The sequence below is a fragment of the Aspergillus karnatakaensis genome (assembly GCF_047715665.1).
Source record: "Aspergillus karnatakaensis strain CBS 102800 unplaced genomic scaffold BJY04scaffold_63, whole genome shotgun sequence".
NCBI lineage: Eukaryota > Fungi > Ascomycota > Eurotiomycetes > Eurotiales > Aspergillaceae > Aspergillus > Aspergillus karnatakaensis.
The window spans coordinates 49,757-61,454 of record NW_027395775.1 but is presented as its reverse complement, the minus strand read 5'-3'; the positions used below and the strand labels follow the sequence as shown (position 1 = coordinate 61,454).

General features: G+C 52.2%; 5 protein-coding genes and 1 non-coding gene across 6 annotated transcripts; 4 read left to right on the top strand and 2 right to left on the bottom strand.

The window, feature by feature from the left end:
* Positions 1–191: 191 nt before the first annotated feature.
* Positions 192–264, bottom strand: BJY04DRAFT_t142. Its single transcript has one exon. It is a non-coding gene; the product is annotated as a tRNA-Thr (tRNA).
* Positions 265–840: 576 nt separating this feature from the next.
* On the top strand, positions 841–2,404 carry BJY04DRAFT_222747 (aldehyde dehydrogenase ALDH; the record flags this gene model as incomplete). The annotated part of the gene is made up of 2 exons (XM_073717483.1): positions 841–965; positions 1,018–2,404. 2 exons carry the CDS (start codon positions 841–843, stop codon positions 2,402–2,404), a joined length of 1,512 nt encoding a protein of 503 aa, XP_073566553.1.
* A 1,263-nt stretch (positions 2,405–3,667) lies between these two features.
* Positions 3,668–5,449, top strand: BJY04DRAFT_231353 (transmembrane amino acid transporter protein-domain-containing protein; the record flags this gene model as incomplete). The annotated part of the gene is made up of 7 exons (XM_073719511.1): positions 3,668–3,855; positions 3,905–4,323; positions 4,376–4,516; positions 4,565–4,779; positions 4,838–5,035; positions 5,127–5,270; positions 5,366–5,449. 7 exons carry the CDS (start codon positions 3,668–3,670, stop codon positions 5,447–5,449), a joined length of 1,389 nt encoding a protein of 462 aa, XP_073566552.1.
* Positions 5,450–5,777: 328 nt separating this feature from the next.
* BJY04DRAFT_231351 (alpha-hydroxy acid oxidase) lies at positions 5,778–7,587 on the bottom strand. Its single transcript, XM_073719510.1, has 8 exons — positions 7,477–7,587; positions 7,288–7,424; positions 6,987–7,221; positions 6,756–6,908; positions 6,610–6,684; positions 6,274–6,527; positions 6,131–6,207; positions 5,778–6,070 (listed from the first exon to the last, which is right to left on the bottom strand). Exons 1-8 carry the CDS (start codon positions 7,568–7,570, stop codon positions 5,995–5,997), a joined length of 1,101 nt encoding a protein of 366 aa, XP_073566551.1. The 5' UTR covers positions 7,571–7,587; the 3' UTR covers positions 5,778–5,994.
* A 343-nt stretch (positions 7,588–7,930) lies between these two features.
* Positions 7,931–9,153, top strand: BJY04DRAFT_231347 (uncharacterized protein; the record flags this gene model as incomplete). Its single annotated transcript, XM_073719509.1, has 5 exons — positions 7,931–7,966; positions 8,017–8,222; positions 8,269–8,346; positions 8,391–8,842; positions 8,896–9,153. Exons 1-5 carry the CDS (start codon positions 7,941–7,943, stop codon positions 9,151–9,153), a joined length of 1,020 nt encoding a protein of 339 aa, XP_073566550.1. The 5' UTR covers positions 7,931–7,940.
* Positions 9,154–9,276: 123 nt separating this feature from the next.
* BJY04DRAFT_231344 (Zn(II)2Cys6 transcription factor) lies at positions 9,277–11,630 on the top strand (the record flags this gene model as incomplete). Its single annotated transcript, XM_073719508.1, has 2 exons — positions 9,277–10,569; positions 10,620–11,630. The coding sequence occupies exons 1-2, from the start codon at positions 9,385–9,387 to the stop codon at positions 11,628–11,630; spliced, it is 2,196 nt and encodes a 731-aa protein (XP_073566549.1). The 5' UTR covers positions 9,277–9,384.
* Between the last annotated feature and the right edge of the window lie 68 nt (positions 11,631–11,698).

Below are 11,698 nucleotides of genomic sequence, written 5' to 3'. Positions count from 1 at the left end.
ATGCGGGGGGTAGTCGGAGCACGTGATCTATGTCGTGGAGTGTATGAACTCATTTAAGTACCAGGCTCTCTTCGATCGACTAGACATATCTACTTTATGCACCGGCGGTACTGGTAGCACAAGGCCACCAGTATATACTTTATGCGAAACCAGAAACAAAACGATGAAAAAGTACAAAAAAAAGAAGAAACTGCTCCCACGCGGATTTGAACCGCGGACCTCATGATTACTAGTCATGCGCTCTACCAACTGAGCCATAGGAGCTGATCACATGATGGCACGTTGGCTTCTGGCACTTATCAAGCAACTCTTAGAGCATGCAGTTTGATCGCGATGAAATGCTTGTTATGAGTCGACATGCCTCTCTCTTGCTAGCAAACCTTGGAAGAATCGATTCTCTCAACTCACTATCCCGTCTTTGTCGATATATCATCATACTATTCCCATGTGTGGCATGCACTAATTCACGTTTGGTGCTGTTAAAGCATGTCTTCATGTTGCACGTTCTTATTGCTCCAAGTATATATCTTTGGCCGTGCTAGATCTCCAAAGGCGCGGACTCACACAGTCCCACTATCCTGGCAGTCATGTCCAAAATCATCAAGAAAAGTCGTCAGTACTGGCGAAAATATCCGCCAGACTGTCCTTCATCATGCTTTCCTTCCAAAGTATCCTAGAGATAAGCCGGAGTGGCTTTCCTTTTTCCATGCTGAGTACGAGCGAGCAAAAAGCAAGTAATTCCGGCAGCACACCCCGCGTCGGTGCAACGCAGCCCAAATAAGACGAGATAAGAATGCTTTCTCCTCAGATTCAGAACAACCATCTCACATTTCAGCCATCATGTCGGACCTCGCCATCGACCTCACCACCCCAAACGGCCTCCGCTACACCCAGCCCACCGGTCTCTTCATCAACAATGAATTCGTGGCCTCGAGTGGTCAGACCATCACCTCAATTGACCCCGCGTTTGTCTCTCAACCCCAATCAGTTGAACAGACTGCTAACCTAACCGTTCAGCACCGACTCTGCCATTGCCACAGTCCACGCCGCCAGCGCCTCCGACGTCGACCGCGCCGTGAACGCCGCCAAAGCCGCCCTTGTCGACCCATCATGGAAGAAACTCCCCGGCACCGAGCGCGGCCAGCTCATGTCCCGCCTCGCCGATTTGATGGAGAAGAACAAGGAGCTCTTCGCGACGATCGATGCCTGGGATAACGGCAAACCATACCACGTCGCCCTGAACGAGGATCTGGTCGAAGCAATCAGCACCATCCGATACTACAGCGGCTGGGCCGATAAGACCTTCGGACAGACCATCAGCACAACCCCCGAAAAATTCGCTTATACACTCCGTCAACCTATTGGTGTGGTTGGGCAGATCATCCCATGGAACTATCCCCTCTCCATGGCATCCTGGAAGTTAGGGCCTGCTCTAGCCTGCGGAAATACAGTCGTGCTCAAGCCCGCAGAGCAGACACCACTCAGTGCTCTTATCCTAGGAACATTGATCAAGGAAGCAGGCTTTCCCCCAGGCGTAGTCAATATCGTCAACGGCTACGGCCGCGAAGCCGGCGCAGCGCTTGTCTCCCACCCACTCGTCGACAAAGTCGCCTTCACAGGATCAACCATGACAGCGCGAGAGATCATGAAACTCGCCGCCGGAACCTTGAAAAACATCACATTAGAAACAGGCGGAAAGTCACCACTGCTCGTCTTCCCGGACGCTGACCTAGGCCAAGCCGTCAAATGGTCGCACTTCGGAATCATGTCCAATCAAGGCCAGATCTGCACCGCGACGTCGCGGATCTACGTCCATAAGGATATCTTCCAGACTTTCCTAGTCCAGTTCAAGGAAGCTGTCAAGAGTACCTCGAAGATCGGCGACCAGTGGGACGAGTCGACCTTCCAGGGCCCCCAGGTGACGCGTGCTCAATACGACCGCATCCTCTCGTACATCGAAGCAGCTAAGAAGGATGGCGTGGAGATCGTCACAGGCGGCTCCGCTCACACACCCGCCAACGAGAAGAACAAGAACGGGTACTTTATCGAGCCCACTGTTTTCACAGGTAACAGCGATTCCCTGGCTATTGTGCGCGAGGAGGTGTTTGGGCCGGTCGTGGTAATTCTTCCCTTCTCGGATGAAGAGGAGGCGATCAAGAGGGCGAATGACACGACATATGGACTTGGCGCGGCGGTGTTCACGCGCGACCTTGAGAGGGCGCACCGCGTGGCTGCGGAGATTGAGGCTGGTATGGTCTGGGTGAATAGTAGCCAGGACTGCGATCCTCGGATTCCGTTTGGTGGTGTGAAGCAGAGTGGGATTGGGAGGGAGTTGGGTGAGGCTGGGCTGGAGGCTTATACGCAGGTTAAGGCTGTGCATGTTAATATGGGGAATAAGCTGTGATAGAATAGTGCTACGTTTGAATGATTTAGGTTTTATGAATGAAACTGTTGGTTGATTCTACTTGGCTTTGCTGTATACTATAGGTTCCTGAGCTTGGTATATCCGGACCGCTAGAAATACCTGCTCTGAAAGGCAAGGCGAGAGGCGTGTTGCCACAAATGGGTAGGGCCAGCTACAAAACGAATACAAGAGACATTTGATCGCATCAGAGATACTATAAGCATGGACTACGTTTAGGGTTACTCCGAGGCCGGCGAGCAACATCCTGAGCACAGACGGCATTGCGTAACAGCAGGACGCAAATATCTTCTCGGGATACACACCCAATGACGGCGGTCTATCACAGAGAGCAGCTATCGCCGTAATCATGACACCGAAGAAGTTTTACAGCGTCCCCTATCTCCAAACTCGCGGATGTTGTTCTAAAGCGGAACTTGACCGAGCCCGACCCAGAACAGGCAGGCTTTTCCTACTGGGCACCTCTAGGCTCAACCGGCGAACCGAATTAAATCGCGCACATTACGGAGTTGTCTACCATTAATCCTGCAGTGAGATGGACTATCATGACCCCCTGAGAATGCTTGAGTGGAACGCTGCTTTGCCACAGTACAACAGGCAAGCTCTTCCTCGATAAGCATGATTCAGGGCGGGTACCCCCAGAGTCAGGAGTATCACTTACGAGAGAATAATTGATTTCACCAATGTGCAGACAGAAGCCAAAAATGGCCCCGTGGAGTGTTGGATGGTTCCCAGGAGTTTCCCCGGAATCTGCATCGTGGAGTCTGTCCTGTATGGGGACAATATAGATCCAAATAACATGGTCTGGGGTAGAATATCAGGCAATGAGTAGGGGTATATCTCAATCTCAGAGAGGGCCAATGGATTATGTTGTCGAGAATGCTGAACCATCGCCTCCAAGCCTAGGCATGGCATCCACCAAGCGACGCACATCTGGCTCGTACGGACCCATAGATAAGCCGGTGATGCTAAAGGTAGCAACCTGGCTGGCATTCCCCCCAGCCCCAAGGCTTGTCAGGTTCCACCCTTTCCTTAATTACCTATCGTGGCTCATGTAAGTAATGCCCCAACCATCCGGCACATATACCAGTGCCTGTCTGCCCTGGTCTCCCCCCTCTTGCGCTCTCCGGCCCAACCATATCAGTATCGATCTTTCTCATCCATAACCCCTAGTTCTTGTGGCCTGACCCCAGTCTCCTCTCACGAACAATACATCAAAACAAACATACTACAATCCCAACAATCATGTCGTCAAATCTCTCCCATGTACAGGACCCTTCCAACACCGACATCGAAAGCAGACCCGAGAAAACCCACGAAGAAAACACCCCAATGCCGATAGACGAGCAAAAGGCCGAAAGCATACCATACCGACAAGACGTCTTCGGCGACGAATCGAACGCTGAAGTCAAGTACAAGACGCTGGAATGGTGGTACGTATCTCAAAGCCCACCCATCCATCTCCCTAATAACAGCCACCAGGCAATGTGGCCTGCTCATGGTCGCTCAAACCATCTCCCTCGGAATCCTCTCCATCCCAGCCGCAGTAGCAGGTCTTGGTCTCGTGCCCGCAATCATCATCATCCTCTCCATGGGCGTCGTCGCCTCGTACACGGGTTACTTGATCGGGCAGTTCAAGTGGCGGTATCCCCATGTTGCGACTATGGCTGACGCAGGAGAGATCCTGATGGGTCGATTTGGGCGGGAGGTTCTCTTCGCCGCGCAGATGCTGTTTCTTATCTTCAACATGGCGAGCCATATTTTGATCTTCACGGTGGCAATGAATGTTCTCACTGGGCATGCCACCTGCTCGCTTGTCTTTGGGGTCGTGGGCTTGGTCATCTCGCTGATTTTCTCCCTGCCGAGGACGATGAAAAATATGTCCTGGTTGTCGCTTGCTTGTATGTTCTCCGTTAGATGCATAGTTGCAGGCGTGAATGTTGACTTGGACAGCATTCATCAGTATCTTTTGCGCCGTCATGATCGCCATGATTACCGTTGGGATCCAGTACGAGGGTGGTGCTATCAGAGCAACGACAGAAACGAACCTCGTTACTGGGTTTACATCAGCTCTAAACATCATTTTGTCTTATGGTAAGCCACCGGCCTTCTCGCTCTGATACAACCTCTAACAACCCGCAGCAAGCCACTACAGCTTCTTCAACGTCATCGCCGAACTCAAGAACCCCCGAGACTTCCCCAAAGCCCTCACCCTTCTTCAAGCCATTGACATCACATTATACCTCGTTACCGGTGTCGTGATCTACTACTTTGTCGGACAGGACGTCAAGTCACCTGTTCTAGGGTCTATCACTCCCATTGTGTCTAAGGTCGCTTATGGGATTGCGCTTCCTACCGTACGTATACCTCCAGTATAACTCTTCCTTCGTCTCAAGGCATATCTAATCGTACTAGATCATCATCGCCGGCGTCATCAACGGGCACATCGCCTGCAAAGCAATCTACACGCGTCTCTTCGCCGGCACCGACCGCATGCACAAGCGCGACTTCATGGCCGTCGGGTCCTGGATCGGAATCGCCGTTGCATTGTGGATCGTTGCGTGGGTTATTGCAACTGCCATTCCGGTGTTTAGCACCCTGCTTAGTCTTATGGTGCGCTCTTCACCCTCTTTCATTTTCACTTCCCTTTTCCATTCTAGACATGCGAGACTCGAAACCCCAGCTAACAAGATATACACACTAGACCGCCCTCTTCGCCAGCTGGTTCAGCTTCAGTCTCCCCGCGGCATTCTGGCTCTTCATAAACAAGGGACTGTGGGTTTCGACTAAGAGGAAGACGCTGCTTACGCTTATCAATTGTGTGATTTTCGTTATGGGGGTTGTTATGGTATGTTTCCCCCCCTTGTGGCTTGCATCAGCATGTGGAGTTGTGAGGTGCTGGTGGCTATATGTGCTGGGCTAATGATTACCTCCGTTGATTAGTGCGGTCTTGGTACCTATGCCTCTGGTAAGGCGATTCATGATGATCCTTCCAGTGCGAGTTTCTCCTGTGCGGATAATTCATAGAGATCTCCGTGGTTTGAATGGTATATGCCTCGGTCATGACTGATGGGGGACGAGGTTGAGGAGGTGTATCGTGGTACAGGGGCTCTTCTGATTCATGGTTCTGTGATATTAGTGGAATGAAGTATTCTAGATGTGCAGGTGTTCCTATATGGTGAACTTTAAGGCATTGCGAGCGGTCCAGAAATATTGGGGGCTAGGGTTGTAGACACGAATAAACGGCCACGATCAGGGGAGACAGAGAGACAACTACCGAGTGAGATAACGTCAAGGCAGACCTCGGGGCGAGAGATATATTACGTATCTGCGGCCTGGTGCTGGTGGTCGTAAAAGCGTGATATCCCGGTCCTCTTGGTGGATAGTTAGACCAACTATCCTGACAGTTAAGGTGATCTTCTGACTGAAAATCGACGACTACCTGGATAACCAAATTGGACTAAAATTTGACAATGTGAAACCAATATGCTCGCATCGAGGACAGAAAAAACAGACTAATGCTAATCGCGAACAGTGCAGACCATGAACATCTCTTGTGTACACCAACGACTCTACAGCTTCGAAAGCCTCCCATCAGGCTGCAGAACCGCCAAATGACTCTCCCGGATATCCTGGACAGTCTGGCAGCTACACAATGTTAGCACACACTCAGATCATCACCTCTAATCGAAAAAGAAAAAAACTTACCCCGCAAGTGCCATTGTAACCCTCAACTCCCTCTGCAGAATCTTAATCGCCAACTCCACGCCTTCCTGTCCATTCACCTGTTTCATATATAGTCAGCGACCATCCCAACCCAACCCCTAGCAGAAAGAGAATAAAGAACCCACAGCAAGCCCCCAAATCGGAATCCGCCCCATAAAACAGTACGTCGCGCCCAGCGCTAACGCCTTAAAGATATCCGAGCCACGGCGAATTCCACCGTCAATGGCGAGCGGGATACGTCCCTTGGCAACATCCGAGCAGAGCCGTAGTGCGTCGAGGGTAGCGGGTGATCCGTCGAGTTGCCGGCCGCCGTGGTTGGAGATTATGATTCCGTCGAGGCCGTAGTGGATTGCGAGTTCGACGTCGGCGGGGGCGGCGACTATTTGGAGTCAATGTCAGTATCAAGAAGATCTTGGATGGAGTGGTGGTGTAATGGAATGGGCAGGGGGATCTGGACGTACCTCCTTTGAGCCAGATTTGCATAGAGGTGTGTTCGCGGAGCCAGGGGATTGTGGTTTCCCAGTCGAGACTGGGGTCTAGGTAATTGATTAGATTCCGTATATCCATGAGTAATAAGTGGTCAGAGAAGAGAGGAAGAGAAACATACCATATCCAACCTTATCCGACGTGTCGCTCCCATTCGTGAGAATATTCGGCCACTCCATGTCCTCCGGGAGCAGGAAGCTATTCCTGTACTCGTTGAGCCGCATACCTAGGACTGGGACGTCGACGGAGAGGAAGAGCGCCTTGTAGCCAGCCTCTATGGATTATCAGCAACGCGTTCCTCCAACTTCTCTCCTGCTAGATCTAGGAGGTTTATGGGTTGAAAAGAACATACTCTCCGCCCGCTGCAGCAACTGCAACGTAATTGCCCGATCCTTCAAAACACACATCTGCATCGCATACGGATTGCCGAGGCCCTGCGCGGCAACGTCTTCAAGGGTATAGTTTGAGTATGAGGATAGGCCCATGGCGATATTAAATTTCGCTGCGGCGCGCGATGTGGCGAGTTCGCCATCTGGGTGGGCGAGTTTGTGGGAGGCTGCTGGGCTGAATCCGAAGGGGAGGGAGACCTTCAATCATTGCAATTGCGTGTCAGAAATGATATTGAGTGTTGCTATAGATAGAGCAAGACTCACCTTTGTTCCAAGGAACCCAGTACTGGTGTCGACGTTCGCAACGTTGATGAGAATCCGCGGCATGATTTTGTACCGGTCGTAGGCGGCTTCGTTGTCGTTGAGGGTGATCAGGTCCATTGCGCCTTCGTTGTAGTAATCTGCCTTTGTCATTAATTGCCACACAATTTTCTTTTGACTGTAGAGACTCACCCCTGACCATGGTCGGCAGCCTGCTGCTCCCCAGGGCCTTGAGGTCTGCAATGCAGTTGACATGCTTGTGGAAGGTCTCGGAGCGATTGGCCATCGTGCTCAGGTACAAATGATTGTTTGAGAGCTTACTGGAGAGGAGAGGAAGTACTATAATAATGGCCACCCCTACTACTTAAAATATGGTACGACTACGACTATACTCAGATAGGAGCTATCAGGTGCATGTAGATATCAACGGCGTTTCCTGCCTAAAGCAGAAACGGACGCAGATAGACCGAAAAAGCCGGAATAGCTTACCTGCTTGGCTAGATATGCTAAAGAAACACGAGGAAGTCGACGCCCCGCAGTCCTGATTAGAAATGCTGGGCAGCTCGTGTTCGCGGGGAAGAGCAGACGGGCATAGCGACCGTATCTAGGATTCTATCTCTTTAGCAACTTTCAATTCATCTCTGGAGGATAGCAAAATGTCTACAACAACTCGAATTTTCCTGTTTGTAGCTGAAATCTTTGGTAGGGAGAAAAGCTGACATTTGCTGCTAGAACTGGCGCTACAGGGTACATTGGCGGGGATATTCTCTACGCGTTGCGCTCAGCCCACCCGGAGTACGCGGTCAGCGTTCTCGTCAGAGATGAGGCAAAGGCGGCTGTTATTTCTAAAACCTACAGCGACGTTCGAGTTGTCTTGGGCGATCTGGACTCTACATCACTGATCGAGGAGGAGGCGTCGCAGTCGGACGTCATCATTCGTAGGTTTCCTAACCGCAGGTAAAGCTGACTGCTAACACCGTGCAGATGCCGCGAGTTCGAAGCATATTGAAAGTGTCCAAGCCATTGCAAAGGGACTCGAGAGGCGGAACAAGTCAAGTCCGGGTATGGACCATTCCACGGCTTATGACCGTTGCTAACAATCCCAGCGCACTGGATTCAAGTCTCTGGCGCCAGCGTTCTCTCAACCGCTGACATCGTCCAAAGCAGATATGGCGAAGGCAGTGCCGATGTCTTTAGCGACGTAGATGGTGTCGAGGTCGTCCGCGAGATAATCCGCCAGAACGCGAAAACGCGAGTCGTAGACGACTTCATCCTCAGGATTTCAGGACCGAAAATCGCTCTCGTCTTTCCACCTATAATCTACGGTCGTGGAAGAGGACCGGTGAACCAGCGAAGCGTGCAGATCCCGGAGTTGGCGAGGCTGGCGATTGAGACAGGAGGTGCGATCCAGGTCGGCAAGGGCGAGAGCACCTGGAGCAACAGCTACATCACCGATGTCAGCGATATCTTTGTCAAGCTGGTGGAGAAGGCTGTTGCGGGCGATACTGAAGGCCTGTGGAATCAGGATGGCATATACTTTACCGGCAGTAGCCCGCTGGTGAGTCAAGATATTCTCGCTCGTGGAAACCACGGTAGATTGACTGCAAGCAGAGCTTTGGAAAGATCTCAGAGAAGGTAGCAGAGGAAGCCAAGAGACTTGGCTTGATTGAGTTAACTGCAGTGAAGCAGCTGAGCCATGAGGAAGCAGACAAATTGAGCGGCCATGCTGCTGTTCTCTGGGGCACGAATGCGCAACAAAACTCGCAGCGAGCGCGACAGCTACTTCAATGGGAGCCCAAGGGAAAGACCCTGGAGGACGAGATCGCGGAGACTGTCCGAGTGGAGGCCGTGAGACTGGGGAAGCTGTAGTCAATGTCATTACTCCGTAGTTGGAGATGGAGCAAGATAAGAATCCAAAGAGGAAAGCCCTTCCGATCGCCGGAGATCCCCCGCTTCACCTCGTATCTCCTTTCTCCTCCTGGAGCCTCATATCCAGCGGACTTCTCCTTCTAAAAGCGTTCTACCCAGCTGCCATGCGTTCCAAATGCGTCAACTGCTATTCCTTGCCTTCCACATTATACGTTGTCCCTTGCTGAAAACATGACGAGCTCGAGATCCACCCGGCCCCGCCGGTCGCACACCCTCGGAGCGTGTCGGACCTGCCGACGTCGCCATGTCAAGTGCGACCAGAAACGGCCAGTATGTCGGACATGTCGGACCCTGGGGGTGCCATGCGAGGGCTTTACCAGTGAGGTGCGGTGGATGCGTAATACTGGCGAGGACAAGAAGATCGAGGACCAGAATGGCACGCGACGCCACCTCTACACCGAAGAGTCGCGGGAGTCTATGAGCGATGCACTAGGAACGAATCTGCTCTCCGGCTCAATCAGCGCCTCCTTGGCCGAGATAGACTCACGGACGCGCGACCCCGAGCGCCCCCCTGTCGGTGACATTGTAGTCGGGCCCTTTGCCGTTCTCGATTTTGCTCCAGACGGCGCAGATGCTTCGCACAAGATGCCCCCAGAGCCGCAAGGCAAGAAGAAGGAGCATCCAGAGCCAGAGGTCTCTCAAACTCAACTAGAGTCCGTCCCTTTTCAGACTGTTGCTGCCCAAGACCCCCAAATTGAATTGCCTACACTACTCAATGACTCGCCCTCACACATTGACGATTTCCTACACTGGTCCGATATATTGGGACTAAGCCCAGAACAGCCGGGTTTTTTTCAACCTTCCATGGTGGACTTTGATATGTATTTTGGCGGTCAGCAGGATGGGGCTGGTGAGCATGCTTTTGCTATTGCTCAAGACATTGCTTCTGTCCAGGATACTACGGCACTCCTGACACCACCTGGCAGCGCATTACAAATGGCTTCTACCTTCCTCGATGCGGCGGCGCTGGCTGATGCTCCATTTCTCTTCAAGCACTTTAATGAAAGTGTAGTGCCGCAAATGCTCATCATGCCTCTCGGGGACAAGTCTCCTTGGCGCATCATGAACCTGTCAGCGGCCATGGCAACATACAACGACCTCACCATTCTCGGGTCCCAGACTATCAGCCACGCACGGCTGGCAAACCTGTATGGCATACTGGCATGTTCGGCCGTTCACCTCTCTACAGCACACGGCACAGCCGATCCGGCCACACACTGGCAACAAGGAGCTTGTCAAATGTTCGAACAAGCGAGGGATCACATGCAGAAGTCTCTCAAATACGAGACGCGCGATCCAAAGCGTGCGAAGTACAAGGATCAACTCATGGCGATCTCGTCTTTGATTCAGTATACGGTAGGAGAACCTACTTTGCCACAGACGAGGCTATGCGCTAATCGAAGCAGGTCATTTCAGGACAGCATCAACATACACGGTCATTCATGGTCAACGCGGAGTATGTCGTCCGAATGCGCGGTCTGAAGAAGCACCGCATTTCTCAAAAAGCCCGCCTGCTGCACCACGTATACACATGGCTACGACTCGTTGGAGAGAGCACATACGTCTTGCATGACTACAACCCGTCCAGCTCGTTCATTGAAGCTTTGGGGCTGAACTTTCTGCGTCGCCGGACAGACCCGGTTCCCGATGAGCATAACCCCCGGTTAGACGACTTCCTACGCCTAGAAGCCCACGACGCCGACAGCGATCTGAATATCAACGAAACCAAAGACAAGCAGACCGGCCTACACGACATCCACCTGCAGGACTCTCGTAGCTACCCAGACACACTATACAAGCAAATTTCCGGCGTGCCCGAAACGTGGCTCAGCTTACTCTCACAAACCACCCGCCTCGCCAACGTCATGGAAACATTCCGCAACGCACAGAAGTCGCGGCAAGACACAAGCCTCGAGGCATGGGAAACACTCCACAGGCGAAGCGTCAGGTTAGAAAACCTGATCTGCTCCGGCGATCTCGCGCTCCCTCGAGCTGGCTCCTCAAAACCACAAGCACATATGCTCAGAGCACTGAACGCAGCGCTGGTGATATTCTTCTACCGACGGATCCGCCGAGTCCATCCCGCCATCATGGCATCCCACGTCGACAGTGTCATTCTCTCACTTGCCGACTTTACAGCTGCACTTCCCCAAGAGCATCGCATTGGGCCTGGCGCCGCGTGGCCTGCATTTATCGCTGGCTGTGAAGCTTTGACCGCGTCGAGACGCGAGGCACTTCTGCAGTGGATAGAGACTACGATTTCGACCTGTGGTCCTGCTGGTTTCAGCACGGCCAGGGACATCATGGTCGAGTTGTGGCGTCGGCAGGACGACCACCTGGAGATGAACCGTGGCGACCCCATGCCAACCTGGACGACATTCATCCAAGAGAGACAAATATGGCCTTTATTCTGCTAACGAATCATGTCTTTAATCTAACGTGCAACGAACTATAAACATATCATGAAACCTTCATTGCAAACTAT

Excerpts from the sequence above, each read along its gene's own strand:
- BJY04DRAFT_231351 (XM_073719510.1), bottom strand. The coding sequence starts at position 7,570 with ATGGCCAATCGCTCCGAGACCTTCCACAAGCATGTCAACTGCATTGCA. Across the intron at positions 7,425-7,476 it reads GCTGCCGACCATGGTCAGGG|ATTACTACAACGAAGGCGCA; the intron begins GTGAGTCTCTAC and ends TGACAAAGGCAG. Across the intron at positions 6,071-6,130 it reads GTTACAATGGCACTTGCGGG|CTGCCAGACTGTCCAGGATA; the intron begins GTAAGTTTTTTT and ends AACATTGTGTAG.